At 37.1% G+C, this 22485-nt stretch overlaps 1 protein-coding gene across 1 annotated transcript in view; it reads left to right on the forward strand.

Moving 5' to 3' along the window:
- The window catches only part of LOC105555622 (dystrophin), a gene marked incomplete at its 3' end in the record, with an annotated part of 1920295 nt that overhangs the window by 940542 nt on the left and 957268 nt on the right, over positions 1-22485 (forward strand). The window contains exon 43 of the mRNA XM_012002637.1: positions 10934-11106. Coding sequence (XP_011858027.1) covers positions 10934-11106 — 173 coding nt within the window. The remainder of the gene's footprint in view (positions 1-10933; positions 11107-22485) is intronic.

The raw sequence follows: 22485 nt of genomic DNA on the forward strand, positions 1-22485 counted from the left end.
AAACAGGGAAGCCCTTATGTTCATAAGTCCCTCCGCGGGTTACCCACCTCATTCTGATATTTCTCTGGTGGTCGCTGACTCATACACTCCAGCCATAATAACTTCCTCCATGTTTCTTGACCACTCCTCCCGGCACATTCCAGTGTCAGGGCCCTTATACTTGCTTTAGCCGCCTGGAATATTATTTTCATGATTTTTCTTTAAATGGTTAATTTCTGCATTTCCTTCAGATCTTTACTTCAAAACTGCCTTCTTGATAAGGTCTTCCCTGACCCCTCCTATCTAAAATTCTGACCCCCACTTTATCCTTCATTTCTCCCTTACCTGCTTTCATTTTGCTCCTCAGCACTGAACTACTATCTAATTGAGTATATAATTTAGCCTTTTCTCTGTTTACTTTATTCTCCTATAGAAGGTGAGATTCCAGAGAGCGGGACTTTTTCTTTCTGGATCACTACTATATACCCAAGATATAAAATATGACGGTCTCAGGTCAGGCGCAGTGGCTCACGCCTGTAATCCCAGCACTTTGGGAGGCCAAGGTGGGCGGATCACAAGGTCAGGAGTTCAAGGCCAGCCTCGCCAACATAGTGAGACCCCCATCTCTACTAAAAATACAAAAAAATTAGCTGGGCGTGGTGGCGTGCGCCTGTAATCCCAGCTACTTGGGAGGCGGAGGCAGGTGAATTGCTTGAACCTGGGAGGCGGAGGAGGTTGCAGTGAGCAGAGATTGCACCACTGGAGTCCAGCCTGGGTGACAGAGTGAGACTCTGTCTCAAAAATAAATAAATAGATAAATAAATAAATAAATAAAGACTGTCTCATGGTAGGTTTTCAACAAATATTTCTTGAGTTAATGAATGAATACAGAGATGTAGCTGTTAGACACACAGAGAGAAACCTAGAAGATAATATTATTAGTTAAAACTAGAGAGGCTAGGGTTGTGTGATGAAAACTGTGCCTAACTGTACTGAATCCTGCCAAGGAGGGAAAGATGCAGTGGGGAAGCTATTGGAATTTCCTTCAGGAAATAAATATGGTTAAAAATGTGAATTATAAGTGCTTCCAGCTATCTGCTAATGTTAGTCCTTCAGAGAAATGAAAACTGAGAAATCATTAAAAGCAATTTTATCATTTCTTTTAAAAAATAAAGTTCGATATATTTCAAACCAGAATATCATTGAAACACTGAAGTCATTTTTAGGGGAAAATGCACTAAAACAACAATTGATTTCATATTATCTTATATTTTAACTTATGCTTTTATATATTTGTAATTTTATTTCATTTGAAAACTTTTTTCTAATTGAAACTTTTTGAGAGAACACTGACAACTTCTGATGTAAAATTTTATTACTGAGGACAAACTTTTAAACAGAAGACAAATTAGCCAATTAATGTTTGTATATACATCCCACAGTGGATATATTATTTAAAATCTTAGCTTGGAAAGAGTTGTAGATTTGTGAAGGTATATGTCAGCTTATTTCTTTTTTTTTTTTTTTTTGTTTTGTTTTGTTTTTTTTTTGTTTTTTTTTTTTTAGACGGAGCCTCGCTGTGCTCCCAGGCTGGAGTGCAGTGGCGTGATCTCGGCTCACTGCAAGCTCTGCCTCCCGGGTTCACGCCATTCTCCCGCCTCAGCCTCCCAAGTAGCTGAGACTACAGGCGCCCACCACCACACCCAGCTAATTTTTTGTATTTTTAGTAGAGACGGGGTTTCACCATGTTAGCCAGGATAGTCTCGATCTCCTGACCTCGTGATCCACCCGCCTCGGCCTCCCAAAGTGCTGGGATTACAGGCTTGAGCCACCGCGCCCGGCCCTATGTCAGCTTATTTCTAGGTATGAAATACAGGAGCAAAGACACTTGTAAATTATAGCCATCCTTATTTAGTAATTGGATGTTGAAGATTAAGAAACGACTGAATTGAATGACCACAGAAATGGGACAGAGGAAATGATGTTTGTTTGTTTGCTTGTTTGTTTGTTTATTGAGATGGAGTTTCACTCTTGTTGCCAAGGCTGGAGTTCAGTGGCACAGTCTCGGCTCACTGCAACCGCCACTTCCCAGGTTCAAGCGATTCTCCTACCTCAGCCTCCTGAATAGCTGGGATTACAGGCACCCACTGCCACACCTGGCGAATTTTTGTATTTTTGATAGAGACGAGGTTTCATATGTTGGTCAGGCTGGTCTCAAACTCCTGACCTCAAGTGATCCACCTACCTCGGCCTCCCAAAGTGCTGGGATTATAGGCGTCAGCCACCCAGCCTGGCCGCTATTTTAAATAATAGCTATAGGTTAAAAAAAAAAAAAAAAAAAAAAAATTTAAAACTTCAGTAAATTATTTTCAGTTTACTTTCATCAAAAGTGATTAACAGTAAGTTCAATTTGTCAGATATTGCTCTCCCCTACTCTAGTTCTGTTCAGGTTCTGCAATATCTACTTTGACATTTATACACATAAGTTTACCATTTAGATGGCAAAGGCAAGCTCTGAAATGAAAATCTCTGACAGCAAGGGAGTAGTTGTCACTTTACATTAAATGCAAGAAAAACTAAACAGTAGAAGTCTATCCCTTATGATAAAGAATGGAGCATAGTTAAGGGTTGCTTGAGACCTTTATCTTAAACTGATTAGTTGACAAATAGGTCCCTTGTTTATTTCCTAGATAAATTATCTGTATTCTCTGGCTTCTCCTTTTATACTGTTAAAGACACATACTCCGCAACACTTGAATAAACAAAGCATTTTTATGTCCAAATTATTTCTGTATGTGTCTCCTTTAAAAACCGATTATCTTCTTAAGGGAGAGACTCACATTTTAAAGTCTTTATTTTCATATCTCAAATTTGAGACTGATACTGTGTGTTATCAATAAACACTTATTTAAACAATAAGCTTTTCAATAGATAAATGAACTGAAGCCACATGGCTTATAGATATCTGCTTTTCCTTTAGGTATCTGGATTTCATCTGCCAGTTGTAAAAGTTACCATGCTGTCTAATTTTTCTCTATTCACAGTATATATTCAGGGTCTTATTCAATTTATTGAAAACGGAGAACCAGAGATGCAAATATCCTATTTCAAAATATTGAGGACTCGAGTTGTATAAATTCATGTACAGATGCCTTTCAGAAATTAAAATTTCTTTTTTATGTATATTTAGAATTTCCTTTTGCAGAAAGATTGGCTAAAAATAAATATCTTACAGAATTTCAGTGGAGTAGTGAAGTGGTCAAGTCATAGAGGCATGTCAAAATTAAGAAGGGAGTTGACTAAAAAGTTGGTACTTTATCATTCTGACATCATGTTTTCAGATAAGGAATTATTCAGGGAGAGAAATAGAAATGCTATATTCTCTAGTGATTCTAGGGATTTTTATATCACCATAGCAACTACAAGGGACTATGGCTTCATTTTTAGAGAGTCAGAAAGTATAAAGATCACTTATTTCTAGACAAACGAAAATAGTAAAATGCTATCAGAGATCTCATCTCTGACTTTAAACTATGGAAAGTGCTACAAAATTTTCTCTGGTGCACATACCATTTTTCTGTGTGTAATGCCTTGGGGACACAAATATGTGCAGGGAATTTAAAAAGGATTTATTTCCTGGACTCCAGCCAATTTTGACAGCATTCTCTGAGAATGCACCAAGGAGCTAATATCTAGATATCCAGGGAGTATGACATCCCCTGCCCCAGTTTTTGCTTTTTGCTTTTCTCATTTAAGATGAAAAGTTTTCCTGCATTTGCAACATGCTGCCCAGCATTGCTAAAACCGTTCATAACTTGATGCTGAGCAATCCTACAGCATTCCAAAGAATTGATAGCTCTCCAGAGACTCAGATTAAAATCAGGAAGCTTTGCAAGCTCAAATCCTCAGAGTATACATACACACACACATACACGCACACACACAAACGATATCAAAGCCATAACTGGACAACTTTTATATGCTGATGGGGAAGATCCTTTATCTCTTTCCTTGAATTTTTTCTCCATGGGTGCTTACAGCTATGCATTTAAAGGTTTTGGGCCGTCTGTGTACTAACAAATGTGATTGGTTACCCACTCTGAATTTAAGTAATCAGCCTTTCATTCAGCTGGCTGCTTGGTATCAAGTGGAGAACTTTGCAGCCTTATGGATCTTTGTCATTGGACTGGCAGCCAAGCAAGAATGATGGAGTCAGTGACTTAAAGAATTTAGAGTTGAATCAAATCAAGTACTTGTGAAATCAGGCTTCCCAGGTCAGGCAAGTTAACAGAAGCAGCCAAGAAGATATGTTGGTGCATGGTTCTGGCACCTGACCTAATCAGGGTAGTGGAATAACCCTAAACATTCCACCCAAGACTCTAGGCTTGGAGCCATCAGAAGATGGTAGTAAAATTCTACCAGGTAAATAAAAGTAAAGAAATAATACTAGAGATATGCTTGAGTTCAATGACTTTTAGGGCATTAATCATAGGTATTAAATCCATTGTATCTCTTATTATAATTTCAACTATATTTTAGATTCAGGAATACATGTGCAGGTTTGTTACATGGATATATTGATATTGTTTGATGCTGAGATTTGGGATATGAATGACCCCGTCACCCAGATAATGAGCATAGTATCCAACAGTTTCCGTTTTACTATGAGTTTTGTTTTTATCAGTAGTAAACTTTTCTTCAATAAACAAGTCTCTGATGTCAAATACGGCATACTGCAATGTTGTGCTAAGCTATTTTTGATTTTGTAGTGAAAGAGAATGACAGCAAAAGACAGTCTGGTCTGCTTACATTTATGTTTTCCACTTCCAACATGCTGCTGTTGCTCTTGATAAGATCACCAATGGCCTCCTAAATTGCCCAAGTTGACTTTTCCCTCCTGGTCCTAGCTGCATCTGACTGGTTGACAGCTCTCTCCCTCTTTGTGGTTCTCCTCCTGCGTCTGATGACTGTTATTCTTTAAGGATACTCATCTCCTTCCTCTGCCCATGCTTTCCACAGAGGTTCATCTTTATGCCACATTTCTTCTCACTCTTTTCACTCTAAACACCTTTCCTGAGCAATCTGACCACCCCTAGTCTTATTCAACATCACACATATTCCAATGACTCAATTTTCTATGTAAAATGGCTAAAAGACAGTTTTGACCTGAATTCCTCCAGATAAGTAAATTCTCAGACTATTTCTGTGTTGGCTTGTTCTTTCTTTTGTATGGTAATACCTGACCTATCAGATAAGTACTTTTTCCACAGAGTTAAATTGAGGTGCTAAACAAAAGAAATAGTGAAAGCTTTCCATCACAAGATGTACATAGACTTGAAGAGAATGCCTTGAAATTTTATTTTAAAAACACCTTCTTTATCTGAAATTCACTCACATCACCCATAACTGTTGTATCTTATCCTGTTGCTGAGCTGATATATAAGACATGAGAACACAGTTGCTTTTTTAAGGTTCCCATTGTAAGCATTAGCTTTTATCTTTTACAACTGATATTGTCCATAGTCTCACCTGCCTCTACAGCTTAGTTGTTGCTCAAGGCATGTCCTCATGCACCATAAACATGAAATCTTAGAATAACGCAGAAAACCCTCTAAGTTTTATTGTTAACTTCTTTCCTGTTTCCCTCTCTAATTGTGAAGTTTTCTTCAGAGCCCATCATCTGGAAAGCTGTACAATCAGCAGCAGTCACTCCCTATTTAACCCAGTCTCCAACTTACAAATGATTAAAATCCTTCCCAATTTTGACTGAAGATAGGCAAGAATATTCCCTTTGTTTTGGGAGGCCGAGGCAGGCAGATCACGAGGTCAGGAGATTGAGGCCATCCTGGCTAACACGGTGAAACCCCATCTCTATTGAAAACCAAACACCGCATGTTCTCACTCATAGGTGGGAACTGAACAATGAGATCACTTGGACTCGGGAAGGGGAACATCACACACCGGGGCCCATCATGGGGAGGGGGGAGGGGGGAGGAATTGCATTGGGAGTTATAGCTGATGTAAATGACGAGGTGATGGGTGCTGACGAGTTGATGGGTGCAGCACACCAACATGGCACAAGTATACATATGTAACAAACCTGCACGTTATGCACATGTACCCTAGAACTTAAAGTATAATAATAATAAATAAATTTTTTAAAAAAAGAAAAAAAATTACAAAAAATTAGCCGGGCATGGTGGCGGGCGCCTGTAGTCCCAGCTACTCGGGAGGCTGAGGCAGGAGAATGGTGTAAGTAAACCCGGGAGTTGGAGGTTGCAGTGAGCCTAGATCACGCCACTGCACTCCAGCCTGGGCGACAGAGCAACACTCCGTTTCTAAAAAAAAAAAAAAAAAGATTCCCTTTTTTGATACTTGTTAACATTTATATTTAGTCAGGAACACAAGATCTCTGGATGACAGAATATACCATTAATTACTCAAAAGCATCTTAGGGCAAGATGTTTATCTGTGAGTGCAGGGGTTGTAGTACAGGAGAGAAACCCCAATATTGTGGATCTCAGAGCTTATATACAACACCTGATGCATCAGGAGGAGAGTGAGAGAGACAGACATACAGAAAGACAGAGACTTTGCTCTGGGATATAAACCAAAGATCTAGGTCTATTATTTTTGGAATATAAGTTGAAATGTAATCAAAGGGCTCTTAGAGATAAAAGTTTTTAAGTCTCTCCGGAGCAATGCACTAAATTCCAAGGTAAGCTTGCCATTCAGTCATCCTTTAAGTCAGTTACCAGAACTCTTTGCTCAGAAAGCCTAGTCCATGTATCCAAATGTGAAAATATGTGTGGCTCAGCAATCCTTGTCATCTTATTCCTCAAAATCTGATTTCAACTGCCTATGGAACATCTACAGTTTGATGCCTCAAAGGCTTTTCATTATGACCAAGTCCAAAATTGAACTAATCATTTATGCACACATATACAAGCATGCACCCATGGAACCTATTCATCCATCTGAAATCCTTTTACCCAATGACACCACAAATCATGTGGATGCTCAGTTTAGATACCTAAGAGTCATTCAAGTTCTTCCTCCTCTTCACCCAACACACAGCCACTGAATTCTGCTGAGCTGTTTTCCTTCCCACTTCAACTCAAATGTGAATAGCAGCTAGATACTTGATTTAATTAATGAACTTTTGTTAATATTGTAGGTGTGGTAATGGTATTATATGTACTTTCTGAAAAAAGAGTTATCATGAGAGAATATTTCAGCAAGAGAAAAATGCTGAAGTATTTATGGATAAAAAATATATCAATTTGTTTCAGAATAATCTAGTTGAAGAGGTGAGTGGGTGGGGTGATACATAAAATAAGGTTGTCCATGGAGTCATAACAGTTGGCACTGGATTATAGGGTTATGGGAGCTATTTGTATTATTTTCCTACTTTCATACATATATGAAATCTTACATAATGATAAATTTTAAAAATCATAGTTCCCCATTAGCTACTGAAGTACAGGCAGAATTTTCTGTTGAAATTCAAAGTACATTATTGAATATCCTCAGCCTCTGTTTCCTGGCCCATCTTCCCCTAAGCTTCTATGCTACCAAAAAGGCAACCAAATATGACTGCACTTGTTACCTAGCTTTGCGTGTGTGTTACCTACTAGCTCTAATGTTCTTCCCACTTCTACTAGTCAGGTATGTCTACTGCAGATTGCTCCTTCTTCATGAATTCTTTCCTGAGCCTAAGACCAAATATGATATATGATATATTTTTTCTCTGAACTTCTAGAAGATGTTTGGTACCACTAAGAACACTCATCTATTCCTTCTCATCTAGCTAAGGCTTCTGTACTTCCATTTTGTTCTTCAATTCTTCAAACCATACCCTTTCTTACTACTACAATAAAACCCACTTAAAACTTCTTAAAAGCAAACTAAACTGTGTTTCACCCACCTTTCTTTCTGCTATATTGCTCCTTACACATGGGAAGAACTCAATACATTTTGTTCAGTGGACCCTATATATGATTTAGATGATCAAAATAACCAAATTCTTACTAGCAAGAATAGCCAGAATGTAGTTTTTAGCAAATTTATTTGAGAATAAATATGTTTAGATTTCTCTTTCTTCTTATATAACACATTTGTGGTTTGTGATTTCTCCATTAAATAGAATATAAATAAAGCATGGATTCAATTTATGGGATCATCTATTCATTCATTCAACAAAAAAGCATTTGCCATCTATCATGTGCCAAGCACAGGTTTGAGCTTTGGAAGCCCAACAGATAACAACATCCCTATACTCATAGATTTCAGTCTAATGGTATATACAGGCCACTTGATATATATTTTAATGTTAGAAATAAGTACTATAAAGAAAAGGGAAGAATAATGCAAGGAATAAGGAGTGATTGCTGATGCTATTTAAAATAGGGTAGTAGAGAAGGCCCCTTTAACATGAGAAAGAAGTAAGGGAACCAGTGATATAAATGTTGGTTAGGAAAACTATTTTTGGCTGGGAGAACAGCAAGGGCGGAAATCTTGAAGCAAGAATATAGTTGGTATACTCAAGTAATGCAGTAAAGCTAATGAGGGTGGAGTGTTGTGGACTATGAAGAGACTGGGAAGAGATGAAGTTGGAATGGTAGGTAGTATACAACCAAGTCATAGAGAGATGTATAGGTCATAGTAAAGATTATGCTTTTAAAAAAAAAAAAAGTCAAAGCAAGTTTATTAAGAAAGTGAAGGAATAAAGAATGACCACTCCATAGGCAGTGCAGTGGCATGGGCTGCTCGACTCAGGATACTTTTAGTTATTTCTTGATTATATGCTAAACAAGGGGTGAATTATTCATGAGGTTTCTGGGAAAAGGAGTGAGCAATTCCCAGAACTGAGGGTTCCTCCCATTTTAGACAATATTGGGTAACTTCTTGACACTTCCGTGGAATTTGTAAACTGTCACGGCGCTGGTAGGAGTGTCTTTTAGCCTGCTAATGCACTATAATTAGTGTATAATGAGCAGTGAGAAGGACCAGAGGTCACTTTTTTCACCATATTGGTTTTGGTGAGTTTTGACTGGCTTATTTACAGCAACTTTATCAGCAAGGTCTTTGTGACCCGTATCTTGTTCTGGCCTCCTGTCTCATCCTGTGACTTTGAATGCCTGACTTCCTGGGAATGCAGCCCAGTAGGTCTCAGCCTTATTTTACCCAGCCCCTATTCAAGATGAAGTTGATCTGGTTCTAATGCCTCTGACCTATTTCCCCCCTTTCTTTTACAAGGGAACCCTTAATCCTAAGGGTAGTAGAGGGATGAAGATACATCTTCTGTTACTTCTTCAGGCTGAATATGGGTGATGATATTTCTGCCTAACTATTAGGGTCTCTTGTATTCAGGGTAGAGAGGAGCTCAGTCAGCAATTATCAGTTTGGTGAGGGCCGTTCATAATTGATAAATGGTGGTATCTGGAAGATTAGTAAGTTTTCAATTTAAGAAAACATTGACTAAGCTTATACTGCATTCCTACACAGAGTACAACAGCAAATATATTCCACAACCGTAAAACAAAATAAGTAAAATTATCCCAAGTAAACTAAATTAGAAGGCTTTTCATGAACTGGGCAACTGTTGGAACCAAAGTGATATGGGGTTGCTAGCTGATTCCAATACATGTCCAGAATTAGAATACTGATGCAGGTTTTTACATTACCCACCCTTCTTGTTTCTTCTGAGGTATAGTCAGAGATCACTGGCAGATTCACAGGAATAAGCAGGGTCAGTCTATATTGCAGGAAAAAACTCAACTGATGAGACTAATAGCAGGTGTACCATAGTTCTTAAAACATAATTTTTTTCTCTCTCTCCAGTCTCCCATTTTTACTAAAGACAAATCATCACAGGACTGATTTGCTTTATTATACTTGGTCTGAGTAGTTGTATAAAGTGCAGCAAGAATAATTGTTTTTCATGTAGGCTTTTGAAATTGGCTATGATTGAACTCTGTGATGAAGAGCCACTGGAAGATTTTGAGCAGAGGAGTGATATGATCCCAATTATGTTTTGAAAGAATCTTTTCGGCTCTTGTGTGGAGAATTATCCACTAGAGGGGAAAGACTGGAAGCAAGAGGACCATTTAGATAGATATTTCTGTAATTCAGATGAGAGATAACGATAGCTTATATCAGAGCTGTAGCAAGAAAGGTAGTGAGAAGTGGTCAAATTCTGGATATGTCCTGAAAGTCAAGCCAGAACAATTGTCCAATAATTCGAATACTGGAGACTGAAAAAATTAAGGATGGCTCCAAAGTTGTCAATCTGAGTAACTGTTAATTGAATTACTATAATTCAATTGAAATCAGTAATTGCCATTTACTGAAATGAGGGAATCTATGGGAGGAGAAGGATTAGGAAATGCAGTTCAGAATTTTGTTTGCATCATATTAAGTTTGAAAGTCTCGTGAGACCTCCAAGTGTTGAGAAAGTACTAGCATTTGTTAGAATGGAGTTCGGAGGAGATGTCCAGGCTTGCGATACACATTTGAGTGTCATTGTCTTATACGGGATGTTTGAAATTATGAGAACAAATGGGAGGGATTATGGACAGAGAAGAAAAGAAATGAAAATACTGAGTCAGAGCACTCTGACATTAAGATCAGGATGAGAAGGATCCAGCAAAGGAAACTGAGAAGCAGTGGACATAAAGGTAGAAGAAAAACCAGAAGAGGTTAGGATACAGAAGCCAAATGAAGGCAGTTTTAAGATGTAGGGAGGGATCCACTCTCTCAGGCCGAGGTCTATGATTTACCTATTGAATTTGAGCATGTCAAAGTCACTGGACTTCATGGTTATTAACTTTAAAAAGTCAGTAATTAAGAAATGCAACACCATTTGTTACCTTTGGGATTTATACATATTTTTTCTCTTTCTATAGACAGCTAATTCATTTTTTTTACTTGTTTTAAAATTTGTATATTACAGAATATAAAAGATAATCTACAACAAAGCTCAGGTCGGATTGACATTATTCACAGCAAGAAGACAGCAGCATTGCAAAGTGCAACGCCTGTGGAAAGGGTGAAGCTACAGGAAGCTCTCTCCCAGCTTGATTTCCAATGGGAAAAAGTTAACAAAATGTACAAGGACCGACAAGGGTAGGTAACACGTATATTTTGCTTGATACTTAGAGAAATGATTTGTTTTCAGGGAACTGTAGAATTTATTTCAGTACCCTCCAAGGAAAAAAGACAGGGAAAAAGAAGTATCACTGTCATTGAAAAATGGTAAGTAAAATGAGAACAAATAATGATGAACAATTCAGAAAAATGAGCTGAATTGTAGAAATTATTCAGTATTAAATTTAGCATTATGTTGAAGCATTGTATCTTCTAAAATTTCAGGTAATCGTAAATCAGATTGGGTCATTAAATTGAGGTGCTATAAACAGTTGTTCGATATAACATATTTATCTTTAGTCAAATCTGTGTCCAAAAATGTATAGGAGTTTGATACTTAGATTAACATGTTTAAAATATTACCTATCAATAAAAATTGATTTTCATTTATTTCTATTTTGGAGGGCAACACTTTACACTTTGCATAACCCTCCCTCACATTTTTCTTTTGCAATGGGGAATTTGTTAATTTAAAATCATATTTCTTTTTATCTTAATTGAAATATTTAGCTGTTGACTTAATTGAAGGGGGCGCAGAAATTCAGTTACATTATTTAGCCTCACATCACAAGAAGTGGAATACTTTTTCTTTTACATTTTGAGATTAAAAGTAATAAAGTTATCTAACAGCTTAAAGTAATTCATTTCAAAGTTCTTTATTCTCAAGGTAGGCTTCTTAATTATTCTCAGAGGAAATCAAATCATTTGTCTAATAATTACAGGGAACCTCCATGGTATCTCTTACATCTGTCCATTTCTAACCATCTTTACTCCTATTTTAGTTCTTGGTTTACTACATCAGGCACCTAAAGAGATTTCTAGCATTAATCTCAGTTGTCTGAAATGATTGTCTCTACTTTGTTCTCAATGATCTTTCAGTGGTCATCATTTTTCTAAAGTGTAAGAGCTTCGGTACTATAATCTCATTCCCTTGAGAATGACACCCTGACTCCTTAATTGCTTATAATTATCTGGTCAGCCTCAGTGTTTATTTCTTCCTGCCTGCCCTACAGCCAGCCCCTCCGAATTATGTTCTAGCGATATTAAATCAATTTGTGGATCCCCAAGTGTTTTGTTCTCCCTCTGACCTACCTGTTCTTCAGATGTTGTCTTTTTCTAGAAATCCTAAAACGATTACTTGCTCATAACATCTGGAAACTCAGATATTGTTTCATCATTTAATGTAATATATCAATAAGTCATTTATGTATTTGTAAATTTTCCAGACTTGGTGGCTACCCTGTAGAATATAAGATCTGATGCGCCTACTCCTAGAACCTAACACATAGTAATCAATTTGTTTACTTTTCTGGCTCCCGCACAAGCTCCTTATAGAAAAGGGCTATGTTTTATTTGTGTTATATGCTCAGGATTGATATAGTGTTGAGCACAGAGTGGGTGTTCAATGTGTCTGGACTCAAGCCTCCTCTCAGAAACCTGAGAATATTTCCCCTTTGGATAGTCTAACAGATTTATCTCAACTTCCAGGCCAGGTGCAGTGGCTCATGTCTATAATGCCAGCCCTTTGGGAGTCCAAGGCAGGCAGATCATTTGAGGTCAGGAGTCCAAGACCAGCCTGGCCAACATAGTGAAACCCTATCTCCATTAAAAATACAAAACTTACCTGTGCATGGTGGCATGTGCTTGTAGTGCCAGCTACTTGGGAGGGTGAGGCAGGAGAATCCCTTGAACCCAGGAGGCAGAGGCTGCAGTGAGCCAAAATCTGCCACTGCATTCCAACCTGGGTGACAGAGCAAGGCTCTGTCTCAAACAAAACAAAACAAAAGCAAAAACAAAAAACAGCAACAAAAAAAGAGAGATTTATTTCAACTTCCTTGAAAATAGCTGGTCCCACAGTATCCAAAGCCAGACTTGATAAGGGAAAAGAAACTCAGCCACTCTGTGTATATGCTACAAATACAAACTTAAACTTATAATATGGTGGCTCATGCCTGTAATCCCAGTGCTTTGGGAGGCTGAGGCAGGAGGATCCCTTGAGCCCAGGAATTCAAGGCTGCCATGAGCCATGATTGTGCCACTGTACTCCAGCCTGTATAACAGACTGTCTCTAAAATAAACAAATAAAAATATTTAAATAAACTTCTATTGCTGCCATGGTGTACTTTCTCCCAGCATTTCACATTGAGTCATTATGAAGCTCTGCAGGCTACTCCAGTGATGTCAGTTTCATTACCATCTTTTGGGATGTTCATTCCACTGTTAGGAAGTTCTTCCCCTCTGGTTTATCTTCTTATAGTCAGTGTTTTCTCCAAGCATTCTAGGCCACCCACACCATCCCCTAAGGACCTTTGAGGCTTCTTGGGTGGCCAGTGATTACTGTGCTTCTGTACACACCTACCAGTTTTGCACTAAAGTAGAAATAACGCTTTCTGCTTTTTGAGGTTTCTCCTCCACTTTAATTATAAGTAATTTTTGGCAAATGATCCAGGTATTCCCTTCTCACTGGGTCATATGGACATTTCCCTTTCAGTTTACCTTCACCTTAGACTTAAAAATAAGCAGGGACACTAATGTCATTCCACAGAGAGGGTAGCTAAAATCGCACCCCAACTCTGAGGACTTTTCTGGTTTTGACAAAGGATAGAGTTTCTCTAACCCCAGTAGATTCACCCTTTCCTTATCCAGAGGTTGAAATTGTACTTCCATTGACATTCTATAGGAATTGGTCAGGAGCTGCTAAATTTCCTATGACTTTAATCTCAGATAAAAACTTTCTTAAGTAATTGCTTATGAGCACAGGCTGTAGAGTTCCAACCTGTTTTGGAGTTCTGACTTTGCTGCTGACTCTCTATGTGCCCTTGAGCAAGTTTCTTAAATCTTCTGCTCCATACATTTCTTATGTATAAATAATAGTGTCTTTGTCACAGGGTTGTTATGAAGATTATCTGACACAATATACGTGGGGAACTTAGTGGATTGCTTAAACACAATAATGGCTCAGTTAAGGTTGGCAATTTTGATGATAAAAATGGTGATCTTATGGCTCTGATAGTCATGACATCTGTCAATTCATTCTGACATGCTTTCAAATTTCCCTGAGAACTACAGAGAGAAGAATTAGACTCAGTCCCCACTTTGAAGAGCTTCACAGTCTTGGAGAGAAAATGGACAACTAGCCAGTAAAATAAGGGTTGATAGATTGGAGCTATACAAGAGGGCAAGAAAAAGATCCCTGGAGAATGGAATGAAAACACCTTACTAATAATTAGCAATAAATCAAGATCTATAGACCATTCAAGGTTCTGAGTTACAACTAACAGAAAGTGACTCTAGTTACTTTAGGTAGAATTATATAAATTACTAGAAGGATATCAGATACCTCATGGAATCAATAGGAAAGCCTGAGAGCTAGGTTTAGCAATGAACAGAAAGTATAAAAGAAGAGCAGGCTAGGCATCCAGAATATATCCAGTATCAAGTTATGAGGTAAATCTGAATTATTTTGCTGTCATGCCAGAGTCCACTGCTTTACCGGGAGCACCATTGCACTGGATATTGCTTACTATCATCACTGCCAAAAAAAAGTATGTAAATTATTTATTCTTGTTGTATGTCGCTCATTCCACAATTAGGGTCTCTGGCAGAGGCATCTGATAAGTGAGAGGATAGATTTTTTTTCTGTAAAGGGGCAGTTAGTAGATATTTTTGTCCCCGCAGGTCATGTAGTCTCTGTCACAACTACACAACTCTGCTGTTTTAGGGTGAAAGAAACCATATATAATATATAAATGGATAGGCATGTTGTGTTCAAATAAAAATTTATTTACCAAGACAGATGGCAGGCTGGATTTTGCCGATGGGTCATAAATTGATGACTGCTGTCATAAGACAGGTTTAGGCCACAGAACTAGGTTCTTATTGCCAGAGGTCAGGGAAAATAAATAGCTGAATGTGTTCTTCATTGTAGTGGCAGTCAACGCCTTGTGTCTAGTAAGTCCCATACAATGGTAGATTCTTGAATCCTTGGAGAGATTTAGAAGCTATGCATTCATAAATATACAAAGTTCAGTACAGCCTTCATGTGGTGTTGTCAACAAAAATCTGCTGAATTTTTTAGTAAGCCAACTTGGGTTTAAGTCAAAATAAATTTGAGCTAGTAAGAAGGGCTATATTGGTATTTTTCTTATATAGTACATGTATGGTAGTATTAGCTATGACTGCAATAATGCTGTGGTACAAATCACCCTAGAACTTGCTGACTGAAAACAAAAGGCATTTTTGGCTGTTTAGGTTACTTGTACCTTGACTGACTCAGCTGGTCTTGGCCAGGAAGCTCTGCTTCAAGATGTGGATTAGCTTGAGATAGGCTCTATGATGCATGTTGGATTAAGGTCTGCTATATATGTCTTTGCTCTGGACCGAAGATGAAGAGTCAGTGACATGTTTTCATGACAAGTCACCAAAGTATAAACCTAATCTCCCAAGAACACTCATGGCCTATGCTCCTGTGAAGTTCACTGACATTTGATTGGCCAAAGCAAATTACATTGACAAATCTGACATCAATAGAATGAGAAAGTAGACTCTTCCTACAATGGAAGGGGGAGAGATGTTAATGTTAATATTTGCTGAACCATAATTCAAATGATTAGAGATAGTTAGTAATTTATAACAGGATTGTTTTACAGCTAGAAAATGCCTTAGTGGTTTTGCCCTGCTTCATTATTTTACAAGGGAGAAAACTATATTTTATGTTATGTGACTTGCCTAAGCACATACTAAATAGTACATCTGCGTATTTCTCTTTAACCAAAATATTTAGGTCCAATAAGTTTGCATATTTTACTCAAAATAAGTTACAAGAAAATGCATGCATTAGATTCTCAGCATTCCCAAGGCATAAGTTCTGAGACCATCATTAAACATCAAATTCATGAATGTTATAACTGCAAAACTCATCTCTATTAAATGTCATAAAGTAAAACAGACATTACTCTTTAGATGAGAATAGGAAGATATTTAAAAAGTCAGACTAATTTATGACTACTCATTCATTATCTAACATACCTGCTTCCATACATTGTCTTCAACAAATAGAATTTCAACATGTATCTCAACAAGTTACACATCATCAAAGTATTAAAAGCCTTATTTTCATGGACATTCTGATTGTTCACAAACAGTCAATACAGTCAACAGTAAATCCACAAGCACCATGAACATATGGATAGATATGCCTGTGTGTAAGATTACTAGTTAATTTTTTGGGAAATTAATATTACTGCTAAATTCAGTTTTCATTGATTTTTGCGTAACTAACTGCTTATAAAATATACCTATAGGAAACATGTAAAAACAAAGAATTTGCATAAGATCTGTCTAGGATTAGAGAAACAAAGCTCTTCTTTCAACAAACACTTAAGAAGGGCCTAATAAATGCCAGATGCTATACTCTGGTGTCCTTAGTTTCTTTCTGATACCATCTTTACTATCCTGCAAGCCATTAGTGAATGTTTCCCACTTTTAGAAAATGACTTCCCGAAGACTAAGAGGATAGAACCGTTCAAATGGTATCATCAAAATGAAAGCAGTTTCTAGACTACAAATTGCTGTACAGCCATAAGATGGCATTATTGTGTTACAACAAGGTCCCTGTCAAGAAAGTAATGCTTTAAAATCAGTATTTCCTTCTTGGAATTCTACTTAGTCAGATTTGTCAGGTTGACTTATCCACCCATATAAGTAGTTAAATTCAAGATGGTTCTGATCTTAAGATATGATGTAAAATAGACATGAGACTAGGAGTATTTATTTCTATATTATTACAGTTCTATAGCAAAAAAGAATCCTCTAAAAAAATTAGAGAAAGCAATATAAGGGCATTTAATTAATCAAATGCTCATAATATTTCATAAAATAAATGAAATGTTGAAAAATAAAATACGAACAGTGTTGTATAAAATAAGTCAGAAATAAGAGAATACTTACTGTATGCATCTATTATGTGAAACTAAGAAATAGGCACTTTGGAGTTTAGAGGTCATAACTTTGTGAGTTGTGGTTAACAAGGGCTGAAGCAGGCTTCTAGGAACTGGGTAATGTTTTGTTTCTTGATCTGGATGCTACTTGCATTGATGTGTTTCCTTTAGGAAAGTTTATGGAACCATACATTTGTGATGTGTACACATTTCTGTGTGAGTGATGGACTGGACTAAAATTTATACTTACATTTTAAAAATAATAAATATGTACTTTAAGTACAGGAGGGACATAAATCATAATTGTTTTAATAAAGAAGGTAGAGCTTTAGGAAAAGCATACTACATTGTTCTATTTTTGGCATTTCACCATGGACCCCTGAACATTTCACAATTGCCCAGTACTGCCTGTCAAATATGTGGGCACTGCTGCTTTAGAGAAAGTATTTTCCAAATTTATCACCACCATTCTGGAACCACAGTTCCACAGGTCATTAGGATGCTGAGGGTGGGACAGTTGGAAGCTGCTTCCCCAGGGATTTCTCCATTGTTCAGTTCTCATAGCACTAAGCCTGCCGCATTAAAGCACTCACAGGCTCTGGCTGCCATGTGTGCTACATGAAGAAAAATGAGACAATGAAATAAATGAAAGGAGAGAAAACAGGAGTAGAAACCAAATAAATCAGATTTGAAGAGAAAGTCCCTAATCATCTCTGTATTCAGACAGTAGGGAATGAGCATGCAATTCTGCAAGCCCATTCCTCATGCAAGTTTCTGATAAGAATTTGCTATCTCAGTTGTAATCTTTCTACTGAGACATTCAATAAATATTTTTCTTTCATGTCAATGTAAGGAAATAACCTCACATTACCCATATAAGGAAAGAATAGTATAGTAATCCTCACGTTATCACCATACAATTTTATCTTTTAAAGTGGAAGCTAGAGGGACAGATGCATAATCTGGGAGCTTTTCCAGAATTGTTTGTTCCTAAATGAGACATTCAGCTATAGCAGCATTAGCAGCCTCTTCTATTTGTCACAATGCCATATGTAGTTGGGAAGATACATGATAAGCACATACAGGATGCTGACAACTCAGGAAGGATTATCATTGCAGTCTTAGCATTAATCTCTACCATATTTGAAGATTTTTATGCAAGACTGGATCTTCATTCCACAAGCCGGGTATAGGTATATGTGCCAACACAAAATTCTTACTGTTGGTTTCTGAGCTTGGTAGAATTAGGAAGTAAGGGGTAAAAAATAAGCATGTCCTGAACTTAAGAAAGTTGTTCATATCCTATTCCATAGCCATTATTTTTCTTACCGGAAGAAACGAATCCCATAGATTCAGTCATGGGGACAATGCAGAGGAAGATACAATAGACTGATGGAGAAGTACAAATTTCCATTTATGTTCCACTTTTCAAAATTTTTTATCTTTAAATGTTATTTTTAACATTTGTGGGTACATAGTATATATTTATATATGTACATAGTATATATACATGTGGGTACATGGTATTATATATTTACTATGTATATATGTAAACATATATATACATAGTGTGTGTGTGTGTATATACATATATATATCTATATATGGGGTACATGAGAAGTTTTGATACAGGCATGCAAGTATCATGGAAAATGGGGTGTTCATCTCCTCAAGCAATTATTCTTTGTGTTACAAACAGTAAAATGGTATTTTTTTTAGTTATTTAAAAATGTACAATTAGATTATTTTGACTATAGTCACACTGTTGTGCTAGCAAATACTAGGTGTTGTTCATTCTTTCTATTTTTTGTACCAATTAACCATTTCAACCTCCCCCTCAACCCCCCACTACCCTTCACAGCCTCTGGTAACCATCCTTCTACCCTCTATCTCCATGTGTTCAATTATTTTGATTTTTACCTCCCACAAATAAGTGAGAACGCGTGATGTTTGTCTTTCTGTGCCTGGCTTACTTCATTTAACACAATGACCTCCAGTTCAATCCATGATGTTGCAAATGACAGGACCTCATTCTTTTTATGGCTGAATAGTACTCCACTATGTATATTATATTTTCTTTGTCCATTCATCTGTTGATGGATGCTTAGGTTGCTTCCAAATCTTGGCTATTATGAATAGTGCTTCAACAAATGTGGGAGTACAGATATCTCTTTGATGTACTGATTTGCTTTCTTTTGGCTACATACCCAGCAGTGGGACTGCTGGATCATATAGTAAACCTATTTTTAGTTTTTTGAGGAACCTCCAAACTCTTCTCCATTTTGGTTGTACTAATTTACATTTCTACCAACAGTGTACAGGAGTTCCATTTTCTTCACACTCTCTCCAGCATTTGTAACTGCCTGTCTTTTGGATACAAGTCATTTTAACTGGGGTGAGAGAATATCCCATTGTAGTTTTGCCTTGCATTTCTCTGATGATCAGTGATGCTGAGCATATTTTCATACACCTGTCTGCCATTTGTGTGTCTTCTTTTGAGAAATGCCTATTCAAATCTTTTGTGTATTTTCTGATCTAATTATTAGACTTTTTCCTATAGAGTTTGTTTAACTCCTCATATATTCTGGTTATTAATCCCTTGTCAGATGGGTAATTTGCAAATATTTTCTCCCTTTCTGTTGCTTGTCTCTTCACTTTATTGGTTGTTTCACTGTACAGAAGCTTTTTAACTTGATGTGATCCCATTTGTCTATTTTTGCTTTTTTTGTCTGTGCTTGTAGGATATTACTTAAAATTTGTTTTACCCAGACAAATGTCCTGGAGAGTTTCTCCAATGTTTCCTTGTAGTAGTTTCATAGTTTGAGGTCTTAGATTATAGTCTTTAATCCATTTTGATTTGATTTTTGTATATGCCAAGAGATAGGGGTCCAGTTTCATTCTTCTGCATGGGGATATACAGTTTTCCCTTTTCCATTTATTGAATAAACTGTCCTTTCTTCAATGTGCGTTTTTGGAAACCTTGTCAAAAATAAGGTCACTGTACATATATATTCTGGGTCTTTTGTGGTTCCATATAAATTTTAGAATTGTTTTTACTATTTCTGTGAAGAATTTCATTAGTATTTTGATAGGAATTACATTGATTCTGTAGATTGCTTTGGGTAGTGTGGACTTTTTAAAAATATTGGTTCTTCCAATCCATGAGCATGTAATACAATGATATTTTGTGTATCTTCTTCAATTTCTTTTATTAGTGTTTCGTAGTTTTCATTGTAGAGATCTTTCACTTCATTGGTTAAGTAAATGCCTAGGTATTTCATTTTATTTGTGGCTATTGTAAATGGAAAATTACTTTTTTATATCTTATTCAGATCAGGTTGTTCACTGTTGGCATATAGAAATGCTACTCATTTTTGTATGTTGATCTTGTATCTTGCAACTTTACTGAATTTGTTTATTGGTTCTAATCATTTTTTGGTGGAGTCCTTAGCCTTTTCCAAATATGAGATCTTAGCCTCAGCAAACAAGGATCATTTGACTTCTTCCTTTCCGATTTGGATAATCTCTGATCTGTTTCTTTGTCTTGTCTAATTGCTCTATCTAGGACTTACAGTACTATATTGAATAACAGTGGTGAAAGTGGCATTCTTGTCATGTTCCAGATCTTAGAGGAAAGGCTTTCAGTTTTTCCCCATTCAGTATGATACTAGCTGTGGGTCTGTCATATATGGCTTTTATTATGTTAAGGTATGTTCCTTTTATACCCAGAGTTTTGAGACTTTTTATCATTAAAGCAATGTTGAAGTTTAATCAAAAGCTTTTTCAGCATCAATTGAAATGACCATATGGCTTTGTCCTTCAATTTTGTTGATAGGATGTATCACATTGATTGATTTGCATATGTTGAACCATGGTTGTATCTCTGGGATAAATCCCACTTGCTCATGATGAATGGTCTTTCTAAAGTATTGTTCGATTCAGTTTGCTACTATTTTTTTGAGGAATTTTGCATCAATATTCATCACATACTATCCTGTAGTTTTCTTTATTTTATACGTCTTTTTCTGGTGTTGGTATCAGGGTAATACTGGCCTCATAGAATGAACTTGGAAGTTTTCCCTCCTCCTCTATTTATTTTGGAATAGTTTGTGTAGGATTGGTATGAGTTCTTTTTAAAATGTTTGGTAGAATTCAGCAATGCAGCCATTGGGTTCCAAGCTTTTCTTTACTGGGAGACTTTACTAAGGCTTCTCTTGTGTTACTCGTTACTGGCCCGTTCAGGTTTTGGATTTCTTTATGGTTTAATCTTGGTAGGTTGTACGTGTCTAGGAATTTATACATTACCTCTAGATTTTTCAGTTTGTTGGCATATAGTTGCTCATAGTAGCCACTAATGAGCCTTTGAATTTATCTGGTGTTGCGGGAAGTCAGGGACCCCGAACAGAGGGACCAGCTGAAACCATGGCAGAAGAACATAAATTGTGAAGATTTCATGGACATTTATTAGTTCCCCAAATTAATACTTTTATAATTTCTTACACCTGTCTTTATTGCAGTCTCTGAACATAAATTGTGAAGATTTCATGGACACTTATCACTTCCCCAATCAACACTCTTGTGATTTCCTATGCCTGTCTTTACTTTAATTTCTTAATCCCATCATCTTCGTAAGCTAAGGAGGGTGTATGTCGCCTCAGGACCCTGTGATGATCGCATTAACTGTACAAGTTGTTTGTAGAGCATGTGTGTTTGAACAAGATGAAATCTGGGCACCTTGAAAAAAGAACAGGGTAACAGCAGTGTTCAGGAAACAAGAGAGATAACCTTAAACTCTGACTGCTGGTGAGCCAGGAGGAACAGAGCCATATTTCTCTTCTTTCAAAAGCAAATAGGAGAACTGTCACTGATTTCTTTTTCTCAGCAAGGAACATCCCTGAGAAAGAGAATGTGCCCCTGAGGGTAGGCCTCTAAACGGCCCCCTTGGGGGCAGCTGTCTTTTATGGTCGAAGCCAAAGGGGTGAAATAAACCCCGGTCTCCTGTAGCGCTCCCAGGCTTATTAGGATGAAGAAATTCCCGCCTAATAAATTTTGGTCAGACAGGTTGTCTGCTCTCAAACCCTGTCTCCTGATAAGATGTTTTCAATGACAATGTGTGCCCGAAACTTCATTAGCAATTTTAATTTTGCCCCATCCTATGGTCCTGTGATCTCGCCCTGCCTCCATTTGCTTTGTGATATTTTATTACCTTGTGAAGCATGTGATCTCTGTGACCCACACCCTATTCACACACTCCCTCCCCTTTTGAAAATCTCTAATAAAAACTTGCTGGTTTATGGCTCAGGAGCATCATGGAACCTGCTGACATGTGATGTCTCCCCCAGACACCTAGCTTTGAAATTTCTCTCTTTTGTACTCTTTCCCTTTGTTTCTCAACCAGCCGACACTTAGGGAAATAGAA

Source organism: Mandrillus leucophaeus, unplaced genomic scaffold, assembly GCF_000951045.1.
Source record: "Mandrillus leucophaeus isolate KB7577 unplaced genomic scaffold, Mleu.le_1.0 Scaffold692, whole genome shotgun sequence".
NCBI classification, from domain to species: domain Eukaryota; kingdom Metazoa; phylum Chordata; class Mammalia; order Primates; family Cercopithecidae; genus Mandrillus; species Mandrillus leucophaeus.